This window comes from Rhagoletis pomonella, unplaced genomic scaffold (genome assembly GCF_013731165.1).
Source record: "Rhagoletis pomonella isolate Grant_MI unplaced genomic scaffold, Rhpom_1.0 Rhpom_scaffold_00002, whole genome shotgun sequence".
Classification (NCBI taxonomy): Eukaryota; Metazoa; Arthropoda; class Insecta; order Diptera; family Tephritidae; genus Rhagoletis; species Rhagoletis pomonella.
In genome coordinates this window covers 62,054,018-62,068,439 of record NW_023458556.1, presented here as the reverse complement: position 1 = coordinate 62,068,439, position 14,422 = coordinate 62,054,018, and the positions used below count along the sequence as shown (strand labels likewise).

General features: G+C 35.3%; 1 protein-coding gene across 1 annotated transcript in view; it reads left to right on the top strand.

Moving 5' to 3' along the window:
* Window positions 1-14,422, top strand: part of LOC118733932 — a gene marked incomplete in the record, with an annotated part of 328,743 nt that overhangs the window by 225,084 nt on the left and 89,237 nt on the right. Inside the window, 1 exon segment of the mRNA XM_036463569.1 lies at window positions 11,039-12,487. Within this exon segment, the coding sequence (XP_036319462.1) occupies window positions 11,620-12,487 (868 nt within the window).

The window sequence follows — 14,422 nt, the reverse complement described above, 5'->3', positions numbered from 1 at the left end:
AAAATGTTTTAGCGAAAGTTTTAGTGAATTTAATAATCCCGCTGAAAATGCAGTACCAATTTTTTTTGTGCGGAGAGTGATGCACCCTAATGCTTATGTACATATGTGGATATACAAATTTATAGTCAACTTCCTTCGACATAAGCCAGTTAAAATATTATTTATGGTTAAATTTATGTGCATACATATGTATGTTAGTGTAAATATGCCACAGCAGACAGAAATTCCATTATGTGTACATACATACATACATAAATACATATACATATGTATGTACTTTGTACTTAAGGTCAAAGTGCATTCAACTCCCGAAGGAGTGATTTAGTGATTTTAGTATTGGGCTTTTGCGTTTACTTTAATAAACCCACACGCAGCAAATTGCACGTATTTGTACTAATTCACCTCCATTTCTGGATTTATGTTATATGTATACGCAAATAATGGTTTGTCATCGATTACTTATTCATGGAAAGTAATTGGGAAACTAACTCATAAAACTATTGGTGTCTACATTAAAATTTAAAAAAATCGATTCCTAAATATATATTTTTTTTATTTTTTACTGGAGCGCATCAATGGACTTTCGGAAGACCTTATCATTTCAGCAACGCTGCCGCTCAAATCATCAAATTTGAAAAATTCAAAATTTCAAAAATTCGGCGATTAAAGTAGGTTCACAGTATAAGTTAATTCATAGTCGTTTATTCGAAGTTAATCTGCGTAACTTTGTTCTTTCTACGTTTAGAAATAGCTGCTTTTATAAGCCATAATGGGTTTCTTTGCTAATCTTACTTCACAACATTTTTCTGCCAAAAACCTTCTAATACCAGCTAATTTTTGGTTTAATAGCCGATGATCCTTCCCTCATGCTACATTTTAATGAGCACAGCCAATTTTTTCCCCTATTTATAGGTTTCTCTCGTCCAAATGGTATATAAATCAGTCACGGTGGGTCGGAACCAAGTTCTTGGCGCTTAAAATTTTCAGTGAATTTCATTTCTATTATGTTTCTAAAAGCAATGTACCACGATTGGTTCATTTGTACAGATTTGTACATTTTTTATATTGGGCTATTGGTACAATATAAAAAATTGGGAGGACAATTGGTACAATACAGCGAAATTATATTGAAAAATTTTGCCGAGCCGAGATAGGACCTTCCACTCAGCCATCGATATAATATCAAGTTTGCCCACATCACTAATGCTAGTGTAGTTCTTGCAGTGAGCCTGGAGATAAGCTTTAATCATAATTGCTCCGTAATTTTACAAGCGACTTCATGCTTCTGTTTTTCATTCGTTGGGTTGATAAGTATGGCTTTCTGCAATTATCTTTTTGATTGTTGATGCTTCTGACAGGGCAGGAGGGCAGGAATTTCAAAATTTGGTTTGGCGACAAGCTCGTTTCGGCGCTGTGCCATCTTCAATGTGATCTGATCCATCTAATTGGTTCTATTGCCATGAATTATTAAGGGCCGAAAAATTTTTGCTTGAAAATGTACCATGCCGTATCTGTAAATTTTCTTGAAGAAATAAATATAAGACCACTTGTTTCTTGAGAGCTGCAATTGATTTAAGAAATGTTGATAGAAGAAAATTTCATCTCTTAAGCGTTTTTATATGAGTTGTTTGTTTTTCTTGAGCTTGATACTAAAATTCCAGATATTTAACAACAGTCACAGTTGTTTATGTTGAATAGTGCTTAAATTAGCCTTCAAATGTGTACTTTTTTCTTTTGGTCAGCTCTCCGCGATCAATGGTAAATCCTGGATTGTATTTTGTTTATTGAAAAGCTCTCGAAAAAGGACATTTACCTTTTGGAGGCGGGGCAAAAAATCATATGTTGTTTTAAATAAATATTACTAGAGCCCATAGAAGTTCAAAATGTTTTGTCAGAAAATCCTTAATGAACCATCAATTAATTCATCTAATTTTAAATTACAAAAACTTAACTTCCCAACAACAAAAACTCTACACTCCCAAACGCTTAGTCAATGACAATATATGAAAAAAATAACTACAAAATAAGCGGAAAATCCTCGTTCCTACACACCTAAGCAACCAAGCATATACGTATATGTATAAAATGAATTTATACACCTACGGGATTATCCCCACGTAAACATCGAATAAGCTAAAATATTGTGCTGAAAGAACAAACCAATCCTTTGGGTATAGGAACAACCATGGAAACTCATTTGCTCACACATTTCATTCTCCCCGTTGCTTGCATGTATAGATATTTGTATGGGAATGTAATAACACACATACATACATGCTTATTTAATTGGGTATACCCAGTCGGACATGGTTGGTTCCAAAATGTACTTTTATCACAGAACGTAGATAACAAGAAGGGACAACTCGATATAATTGTAGCGAAAGTGAGTAACGCGGGCGCGCCTTCTCTTTTCATCCAAACAAAAAACGTACTAGGCCAAAACTCACTTTCGCTCACTTTTCTCTTTGCTTATATTTAGCACGGTTCTTTTTCCACTCAGAAGTACAGTGAAACCTCCCTTGGGCGGACACTCACCGTTAGCCATTTTTGTCCGCCCAAGATAGGTGTCCGCTCAATGGAAGGGATGCTTATTTTAGAACTTTTTAATGTTTTAATTAATTAAATAGCAACTATTTCTTATTTGAATAAAATATATTGATATTACATCGTTCACACAAAAATGTGCATGTATTTTTTCAAAAGTGCATATTTCATTTATGTGCGTAAGTACATATTAAGTAATAACAAAATAAAAATAAATATTACATTTCAGTCCATAAACTACATAAAACCAAAAATTCATTACATAAAAAATTGGGAAGTTTTCGATTGACGTAAGTTTTATTTTTAATTTTTTTCAGTGTCAGTACCTTTTTCATCAATAGTTTTCATGTTCTTATCAGTAACAAAATCCAACCAGAAATCTAAATTTTCGGTCCATTTATTTATTATTATCTATTGTTATAAATTCATCAGAATTGGAATTGGATTCACCAAGGGTTTCTGATAATTCAAATGACGAACCTAAACCACTGCGCAAACCAAACTAAATGTGTGCATAAAAATCACATTTTATGCGGGAAGTCGCCCCCCCTTTTCCATTTAGTAGTCCGCCTATGAGGAGTTCGCGTCCGCTCAACGGAGGTTTTTGTTTGATTTGTTATGAAAAGAAATCTTAGTGTCCGTTGAAAAGAGGTTCGCGTTAGCTCAATAGAGGCTTTCGTGTCAATTTTATGCAAAATAACTGTCCACGTCCGGCCAAGAGAGTTTCCGCTGAAGAGAGAGTAATTTGTTCCGAAATTTCTACTTAAAACTTGGTATAGGAAAAAATGTCCGCCCAAGGGAGATGTCCATCTAATAGAGGTGTCCGTTAGGAGAGGTTTCACTGTAGTTCCAAAAATATGAAGTCTTTTATTGCGTTTTAGTACGGCCTGAAACACCGCAAGAACCGTTCCTTAAGAAAACAGTTTTGCCTGAGGGGATTTTTGTTGGTTTGGAGAGCTTTGTAGAGTTTTTATTCTCGTTCGGACTTATTTGCCGAAGTCAAAGCATTACAAATTGCTGACTTCAGCAGTGAAGTTTTCCCGACCTACAGATTTTCATGCCTTTCATAGTAGTGAAAAAAGAATGTACAGTAAAACCCGTTTAAGTACCTCACGAAAAAATTTCAGCTTTTTGAGGTACTTAGGCGGGTTGGGTACTTAAAAAAACCCGCTTAACTACCTCGATGTGGGTACTTAAGCGAACATAATTATTGATGTAGTTACAACTTCTTGTTAACTTAATGAAGTATACGTAATACAAAGATCGTAGCGTTATTTAAACACATAAAGTTTATTAAAAAATAGATAAAGCAATGTTTTGTCATTTCTACAATAATTCAATTCTTTAAAAATCATTGATTATACATACTTATTTTTACATATGCACATACAGTTTGGACCAAATTCAAACTCAAATTCAGTTCAACTGTTTTCCGCTTATGCTTATCCCTTTTTAAGATTTTTCAATTAAAATACAGTTCATTGCATAACAAATACCATATAAACATAAGTTTAAAATTTTGTATATCACTGAAAATTCATCAACTTTTTTTTCACAAGTGACACCATTCAATTTTAGTGTAACAAGTTGCAAGTGGTAAAATACCCGTTGATTTTTAGAATTTTTTTGCCGAAGGTGCTACGGGTTTCTTCACATAAAAATTGTGTTTATTTGTTGTATGGAAGCAGATGAGATAAAAAATTTAAAAAAAAATCAACGGTTATTTTTAGTTACTTGAAACATGCATGTTGTTACACTGACGGTGGCAATTAATATCCATTGTGTAGCGCTACCACTGAATTTCAAAATATGTAAATATTTTAAGAACTTTTAATAGAGCACTTAAAAGCGGAAAATCATAAGTAAAATGGTAAATGGGGTAAGAAAAATTTAGATACTTAGGCGGGTTGGTTAAATAAGCGGGGAGGTACTTAAAAGAGGGATTTTCTTCAGATTACATGAAAAAATGCACGGTGCCCAAAAATGTTGTTTTATTGAGCGGGTTAGGTACTTAAGCGGGTTTCATTGTAATTATTTCTCATGAAAAAACAGTACAGAATAGAATTGGTACATTTTCTTAAAAGAAACGTACTTAGATAGTTTTTACCCATAAAGGATAAATCAAGGCAAATTCATATAAGGTGGGGTTACCAGACCAACAGTATTTACGCCTTGATTGTTCGTAACCTCAAAAGGATGTATTTGTTGTAATTTTTACTGTCATTACACATAAAATTTGTTAGTGTAATTTTTATTTTTGTACTTCGTGGAATAAATTATATTCTTTTATAAAACAACAAAAAATTGGCAAAAAATAGTCAGTAACACATTTAACAAAAAACAAATATATTGAACCGGGCCCGAATCACGGCACGATTCAAATCAAATGAAATACCATTCTAGCTGTTTTTTTTTCAAATACATTTCAAATTAAAAGGGCGAACTTGCTGCTAAATGTTTTAATCTCAAAAAGAAATTTCGATTCGAATTTGATTTGATCACGGATGCCGCGATTCAGGCCTAATAAAGGCCCTTTTAAAGTCCCCATGGTCAGAGTTAACTTTTCATTTTTATTTTAGGTATGTTCTATGATAAAATATATAAATATATACACTGCGCTCATTTAAATATCTTTGCTTTCTTTACGGAGAATCTTGGTAAATGTTTAGCCTTTCTTCGTAAAAATGGTAGAAAATAAAATACAGCTAAAAAGCTGGTAAAGTCCGTGCACTGCGGACAAGACGAAAGTGGCTCGACGAAAAGACCTCCGACTCTAAAATCGTTGGTCGCGACTTCAAATCGCGGTACAAAGTGGTTTAAACTGGAATTTAGTATTCACTGGAGCCTTCATTTTCCACTAAATTTGACTATTCTCTTTTATGTAAGCTAATACAATTTGCAAGACACCAGTTAAGCCGGATTTTAGAATTTTTGTTTGTTTGTATTAAATTTTTTATGAAGAAAATGGATTCTCCTGTTTCAGTTAATAATTGTTACATAATAAAAACGAATTAAAAATAATTTTTTCCCTTTTTTCTTTTCAAACTAGTTTGGCGGGAGTTCTGAACCAGTTTGATTTTCTGCAGGGTAACATGCGGTAAATATGTTTATATGTGTGCAAAATGCAAAGGAATCTATACAGTGAATAACAATAGTTTTCATAAAATATATCTACTAAAATTCGTATCTTAACCATTTGATAAGGTTTAATAAATAATTCTTAATACTTAATAGTATTGATTTATTTAGCAAAGCATTAATTTAAAATCTTTGTTTAAGACTTACGAATTAGGGGAAGTGAAATTGTAAAAAAATATACAAAATATTTATTGTAGGTAAATTTTATTAAAAAGAAAAAAAGTTTTAAATCCACTTTTCAATTTACCAGGATAGAAAACCAGTTCAGTTTTTGATTTTTATCAGGAAAAACTAAGAGGTATTCCAATCAAAGGTGTCGGCCTCACACGTTAAAGCATTTACATATGTACCTATTTATTTTTTGGGTTAATAAAAATCGTTGTCTAATAAATACCTAGCTATGTAAATCTTTAAGTTATAAAGTTATTAGTTTAACTGATCAATTTAGTTGTGCACTGTATGTAGTAACTTTCGTAGATATCCATCATTACACAGTTTGCTACATATCGGCGTGTTGTTTACATTTTTTGGTGGAGTTTGATTGAAAATGCACACAACATATCCTCCACATATATTTTTCATATTGTATGTACACATACTTGCATATGTACAAGTATGCTTATCTGCCTACTAATTAAATTCATTCCCAAGAGAAACTACATTTCAATTACCATTAATTAGTTAAGTAGGTTTTATTCCATTAAGATCACAGGCAACCAGCAACTTTTTTGTTCATTAAAATTAACGAGATGTTCATAACCAGGGAACGGATTTTAGGACCTAAAAACCTATAAAAAAGGCAAAATAAAGTAACGAAATAGGCTGGAAAAGGCAAAATAAAATAGCGAAAAAGGCAGGAAAAGGCACTAGGTATTGTAAAAAAGGCAAAAAAGGCAAAATAAAATAGCGAAAAAGGCAGGAAAAGGCAAAAAAAAAGGTATTGCAAAAAAAGCAAAATAAGGCACTAAAAAAAGACAGAAAATACGAAGAACAATCCAAAAATATATTTTTTTTTAGAAATGTTTATATTACAAGTAAAAAGAGAAAAGCTATGAACTAGTTTCATTATATGAAAAATTTTTACTTTGAATCTTTGACTATTTTATCCTTTCGAGTTTCTAACTCATAAAACTTTAATCTGCATGGTTGTAGTAACATTGAACCACAAGATACATTTTGAAGTTTTCTGGCAGCATTTTCATTCGATTTTCGCGAAGAAAAGCCTTGAATGTACTAAATGTATAATCACTTTTTTAAAGGTAGAAAAGGCAAAAAAAGGCAAATATCTTAAAAAAGGCAAAAAAAGGCAACATTAAATGTGTATATGTGACCTGGTCTACGGAAAGGGGGCTTAGGTGTCAAAAAATCAATTTTCACTTTTTGGTTGATTCGGATGGAAGATGAGATGCTTTTTCACGTGGTGAAAAGCAGAAAACCTAACTTGCTTAGAAGTGTACTAAAAATGTAGAGAAAGAAGAGTAAAAATACGACAAAATATACATCCATATATATATACATCCACACTAGCAACTTACACGATGAACTACAATAATATTCCGACCAACAGCAACACTTACTGGACCAACAACAACACTTACTGGACCAACAACAACACTTGCTGGACGTCCGGTGCGGAGAACAATTAACGAGATAATGAGAAACTGACGAAACGAGTTGCTTACTTTTAACAGCTTTTTCACAGAAAACTAGTTTTCGCACGTAAGCTCCCTTTTCGTAGACCAGGTCACATATATGGAATCAGGGAAAGCTATATCGTGGACATTCTTAATCGAATATACTCTATCTCTTTAGCAGAAAAAAAGGCAATTTCCATAAAATCCGTTCCCTGTTCATAACCATTGCATTCGAATTGGGCAACAGATTTAATTCCATAGTACTTGGTTTATTCGATTGATAGTCGTTATAACCATTTTGGCAGAGTTCTAAATAGCAATCAAGTATTCTTGCGATATGGGGCAGCCAGCGGAGCCGCTGCAATTTAATTCTACGTCGTCTGCGGTACACAGTGCGAAAAGGTCATACATTTTCCACAGAATCTTTCTCTCGAACACTCCAAAGGCCGCCTGATTAGATGCTGTCTTCGTTAACACTTCTGGTAATTTACTTCTCAATAGTCAACTCAGTCAGGTAGCACTTGTTGGTCAGCTTGTTGCATATCCAACTTGGAAAAGGCCGACCAACGTAGCGTTTTTTGAGACAGATGATGTCGATGTCAAAAGCATAAGCCTATATGTTAATCCACGAAATGTGAAGCAAAGGCTAACTATGTATATCTAACAAAATTAAGTGAGTGCATATTTTTCGGATCTTAAAAACCCGAAATTCGGCTATATCTTAAAAACTGTAAACTTGTGTTATTGCCGACATAAATGCAAGGTGGACCTGAGTGCGTTCTATGATGAAAAATTTGTAGTCCGTTTGCCACGCCCATACAAATTATATATCGTTGGAAAGCTTAGAAAATGACCTATCGAAATAAACCATTATTTTAAAAATGCAATAAAATTTTAAATTTAATTTTAATTTAAAAAATTATAGTTTCCACCAAAAAGAACAAAAAAAAATTATAATAGGTCAACAATTTTTGTATCTCTATCATACGTGTGGCATGAAATAATGCTAGGTTCACATATAAGTAGTACCATCGTTAATCTGTAATTGTAAAATAATCTCAGATTAAACCGATAACTTTTCAGTGTCCAACCTAGATTTATCGATTATTTTTACGAAGAAGAGGAGAAATGCCAAATGAAAAAGTAAAAAAAAAAATAGAAAAAAAGATTTAAATTGCTTAATATAGCAGAAAAAAGTGATCACGGCGGCACATAGAAGGAACTTAATTTTTCTGGAGATGTGAGAATAACAAGCGCAACAAATTTGTCAGCTAATAATCTAAGATTTGCCTGTGTAAACGGGGTGATTAAAAAACGAGCTTTGAACGAGATTATATTTATATGTAAAAATACTTTAAGAATTCTAAAAAAACTTGTGACTCTAGAAAAAGGGTTGAAATGCTTTTATACATTGGTTACCAGTAACCATAGCAAGAACGTGGTGGAGTTTGAACAAAATGCTTCTATAAAATGTGGTTTGAATGTATGTCAATCAATATTGTTTAAATGTATATCAAAGAGAATATGCAATTGTTTTTTTTTTATTTAAAACAAATCACTTGATTGATGGATGCCACTATCAAATTCCTCTACAGAATTGTTATGAGATTCCCATTCTGTTGAAGTTTGAATTTTTTTCATTTTTTCATAAAAAAAAACTGGAATGATTACTTAAGAAACTATCAGGCCTATCGAAAAGAAATATTGCGGATTCTGGTGGAATACCCATCCCGTTTAGTTTGGTAGGGAACTAAGGCGCCAAACCCATAGGAATGGACGTGGCAGTTTAGGACCAAAGTTAACAAAATCAAGAATTTTCCCTAACAAAATTTGTTCGGCGCCGTTTTTGAATCGAAAAATCTTCCAGAACAAAGTTAGAAAAAATTTTATTTTATTAAAGATTTCGGCAATATATCTATTCACTAACAACTTTTGTTCCGAAATTTTTTTTTGGAACAGAAAAAAGTCAAGGTACATTGAACAGGTAGTATCAGTAGAGCAGCTGATTTGATTTATTTTCAAATTATTTGGTCTCGAAAATGTCAAATATTTTTAATTTTTTCTCACAAAAATTCTGAATTGTTAAAATCCATTTGCATGTGAAACCTTTTTCCATACAAAACAAGCGATTGAATAGCAGCTTTTGGAACGTTCGCCCAACTCAGCAGCACAACCGCTGATTACTGGCCCTTGCAAAGGATGGATCAATGCTTCGAGAAGCAAACAAATTTACTAGGAAAGAAAGTTGCATCAATTTTTATTTTTTCCAATTTCAATTTTTTATTTTTTATAATTTTTTGTATTTCACTTGGCACGCTTTGATTTGAAGAAAAAATTCAGAACAGTTTTTGACACTTTCGATACCAGAAGCAACAACAAAATACATGAAAATGTTGTTTTTGCTCTACTGATACTACCTGTTTAATGTGCCTTGAAAAAAGTCTTATTTTGAAGTTATTGTAATTGCGTATTCAAACAATTTTTTTTTTATTAAGTACAGTATTTTGAGAAGGGGGCAACCCAACCATGCACTTCAAATAGTAGATTTTGCATTTCGCTGCACATTCGCATTTTATTGAATGGTCAAAAACATCAATAAAATTGTTTTCAACATTACTTGACAGAACGTAAACGTAACAGAAAAAGGCTATGTTCGAAAATTTGGTTTACACATTTTTAAGCAGTGCCGGAAGTAATCCTTAGTAAGATTTCTGGGCCATGGGGGTTTTTAAAGTACATACCCTGTCTTGATGTATAAAGCATTTTATAATAAAAGCATTTTTATGTGTCGGCAAGGTGTTCGGGAAGTGCCCCAAAAACTCAATTTGTTTAAAATTGAGTTTTTTTATTTTGCTCCATATTACCCACAGTGTTTGTTACATTTTCTTGGTCCATGCGGATTTAAAATGTGCTTTTAATATGTTTTTGAAACGAACACCTATTCCAAAATCGACTGAGTTTTAGGGGTCGGCAAACGGTTTGGAAAATCGCGGTTTATCATTTTTCACCGTTTTTGACCTACAAATCCGTTAACTCTGAAGCATATGCCCAGGTTACATATTAGGGTGGTCCAAAATAAGTAAAGTCGAAATTGTCATGCTCACCCCCTATGATTGTGAAAAATTTTATAGGTCACTCAAAGCGCTCAAAGATTTCCATGTATTTTATATGGGAAAAACAACTTTTCTTGGAAATGGTATAGAATACTTTAAAATCAATATTTTTCGATCGGAAAACATTGCATTTTCTGGGGATTTTGGCAGACCTATAAAATATATTTTACTATGAAACAATGGTTGAATAATTTATTGGGTATATGTAATTATTGGAAGTCTCTTGAAGAGAAACAGAGTTTTGAGATCAAAAAATATTGATTTTTAACGTAAAGTGCTTTTTCCCCACAAAAAAATGGAAAACTTTGAGCGCTTTCTATTTTGGGACCACCCTGTCCCACCCTGGCCACGTAGGTCGCCATAAAAAGTTTCTAAAACGTGTTCTTTATTTACAAAATATATCTGATTTTGAGAAATTTTCTCGAGGTCATTCCATATAAATCCTTATATCTCGTAACAGAAAGTTATACAGTTCAAATGAGCCTAGTTTTGAATATAAAATACAATTTTGAAAAAACCACAAAAATTACACCTTGTTATCGATAGTAAAAATATTTCTTTGTATTTTCGTAAAGCTCATTTACTTACTTTTAATTTTTTTCATTACAGATATTACTGATGACTATCACTTAAAACCAATAAGTACTTCCAAAAATATGATGCCTTCAAATGGGGTTCAGAATCGGCGAAAGTAACAACAAAATAACTGTTTGCCGGCATCGAACGCGTTTAAAGTGGTGATAATGGTAAGGCAACCATAAAAATCTAAAAAACCATTGCAAGCGAAGCCTTACAATAATTAGCAGAAGATGTAATTTAATAAAGAGCGGATAGGAAACAGAGGTAATTAGCTCCAAATTTACTAATTGCCGTTACCTGCAAACAACAGCAGCAACAACAACGAGTTAAATAGCAACAACTTCCTTTGGAAACCGCAAAAGCGCAACCAACGTCTATGGAAATCCAATTGAAGAGACGTCGACCACCACAGCAGGAAGAACAACAACAACCATACCGACTGCTACAAACGCAATCACAATACTACCACAACCAACTGCACCAAAAGCAACCTCAGCAGCAAAAACAAAAGAAACACAAACAGCGACGACAACGACCGTCTCAGCCACAACCACAGTCAGAGCCAGAGCAACCACAGAGGAGAGCAACACGCTGTAGCTGTAGTAGTTATAATGACGAAATTAGTTATATGCCTCTTATTTTTCGGACTATTCACCATCCAGACGGTCGGCCACATGAACAGTGACCCAGCGCCAGGCCGTTCACCAGGACCGCCTCCCGCTCAACGAAGTCTCGCTGCAGGGCCGCCCGTGGCGCTAAACGAACGCACCGCAAAATATGCTGCCACTACTGCTGCCACTACTGCTCCCGTAACCATCGACACAGCGACCGCCCTCGGCACTGGGACTACAACAACGGCGGCGCAGAGCCAGCATCACAGACAAGACAAAAATGGCGAGCGCACACTGGCACAAACGACAGGCCGCAATTACGGTAATAACAGTAACAATAATAATAAAGATGTTGGGGTGGGCAAAAACAGCAACAACAACAACGAACAACAATTAGTTTCCGGTATACCAGAGTTAACCAACACCAATGAGATTAACATCAAATTAAACAAATTAGCCGACACGACAACAGCAGCTGACCACGTCGTCGCCAATGATTACACATACGATAATGTGGCACACGTGATGGCAGAACCGCGGCTGGTGCAGAAGTTGCCGGAACCAGCGAGTGAAATCATAAAAAAATCTGTTACAGGCACAGCAGCTGCGGCAGCGTTAATTGTGCAGGAGGCGAAAACGAACACTATTAGTAATGCGAGATCCTGTCACGATGGTTTTAGTGATTTCCTCAACGATGTAGTAGACGTTGATGAAGAAGAGCAAGCGGCGGGGAATGGTGAGGACGTTTTCGATGCGCGCACGCGAAACGGCGGACACATGGGACATCATTTGTTTATAGATTTGCAGCTGGAGCATAATGTCTTCGAAACGTCTGCGGCGGGCATCAATTGTGGTTTGATGTATCAGGGTAAGTACATCTCAAAATACGAGGGCAATGAGAATATTTTGGATGGACTAACAGTTCGTGGCCGAATTTATGGATTTTTGCCAAGTTGACTGACTGACTACACATGTTTGTACCTGTGCATTGTCTTAATAAGACAATAATTTTTTCTTCGCCAAGAGCGGTCGTTTCTTTACAAAAGTAATATTTCCCGGTGATCATTTTCCGAAATAACTGTGGTCATGACCGTGCTGCTTTTTTGATTGTTCCTTAGCCTTTAGTGTGGTGTGATGCATCCATGTTCCATCAACGGTAACGAAACTGCGCAAACACTCCTTTGAAGTGGTCGCACGGTTGGGTTATGGTCGAGTGTAAGCAATCGCGGAACCCATCGCGCGGAAATCTTTCTCATACCCAAATAATCATGCCAAATGTGATGTAACCGATTAATTAAGATGCCTACAGCCTCAGCCACCTCACACACTTGGCACGACGAGCTCTTTTGAGTTACTGAACGTTCAGTAAAGTACTTTTTAACCTTCGGTTTCGGTTAAAGTTGTTTATGCACAAAATAATAATTAATCAGCACAAGAAACTCAATTGTTCCCATTGTCACTGATTTCCGAATATTAAGTAAAAGTGATCTATTGTGCCTTCTTCACTTCGCAGTACTTCCTCTAAACTTAGATCCCCCACAAAGTTCAATAGCGCTTTCGAGGATTGGCACTGAATGTGCCTACACCTCACACACTTCTTCTGCAGACTGCATGACACTCGATGAGTATGTGGAGTGGTGTTTCGCAAGTAGAGTCGCAGAACAGGCAAAGGTCAATCCCCAGCTTATACAGATGTCTTCGTTGTCCGCAGCGCATTGTTAGAAAACCTGTTAGTATTGTCAGCTTCTACTTTGGGAGGTTAATTAATCTTTGCAATGCTCCCAGTAGAACCCTTGCCTGACGCATACCGAACTACGCCACGTTAAATCCCCCAAAGTGTTTCTCTCCCTCCTAAACTCCTCCTTTATAGTATTGGAACCCACTCCCAAGAAGCCTCGGATCCCGCTGGAGTGATGGCCAGGTACCCACGCTAATCGGATATTATTGTGCCTACTAAGGACCAAAGACGCTTTGATTTTATAAGATAAGATTTATAAGTCTCCTAGTCGTGGGTCGAAAGATTCCTGCGCCTATTACATCTAGGCCTTTCGAGCCGTCTTTGTACCAGTTCGGGACCCTGCGTCGCCATGTTCCTAGTGGATATGACCATACCTCTTTCAAATCGCTCTTTAGCAAAACTAAGCAAAATTCTTTTGGCTTCCTGCCTATGGTTATACAGAGGCGCTCAATTAATGCTAGCCCTAAATTGGTAAAACATCGTAAGCATTGTTAATCTTAAGCCTCTTTGATTAATTCCACGGAGGGTGCTCTCAATCTTCTCTCTGGCAATTATCGCCATGGCGCCGGAATAGCCTAGCATAGCATTGTCAGGGAGAAGCTGAAGAAGTTCATCCATAACTAGGCTCCACAGAAGTGGAGGTGTACCACGTTGTCCCCTATGTCATCGGTTTCAGCAATTCTAATGTGCAACAGTGTATCCACCTAGCTGCAGATCACCAGCTGCACAATCCTTCTCTCCAGCGACTGAATGATAAATAACCGAATAGCCAGTCGCTACCACAGGCTGCTAACATATCCGTCTCAAATAAAAACTCAAATTGTTTTTCTGCATAGTTTATTCCAAATATAGCCGGACACACATAACATATATTCAGCTTCAAAGATAATCGGAATGCGTAGTAGCCCTCTATGTCTTCACGCACTCACTTAAACATATGAACTTAAACTTCCAGCATATTAACTTAATGGTCCAGGCTAATGGCGCCATTTAAATTAGGTATCCCCACTGCTAATATTTCCCAGTATGCTTGATCTGATTTTAAAAATTAATAACCCTTAACCC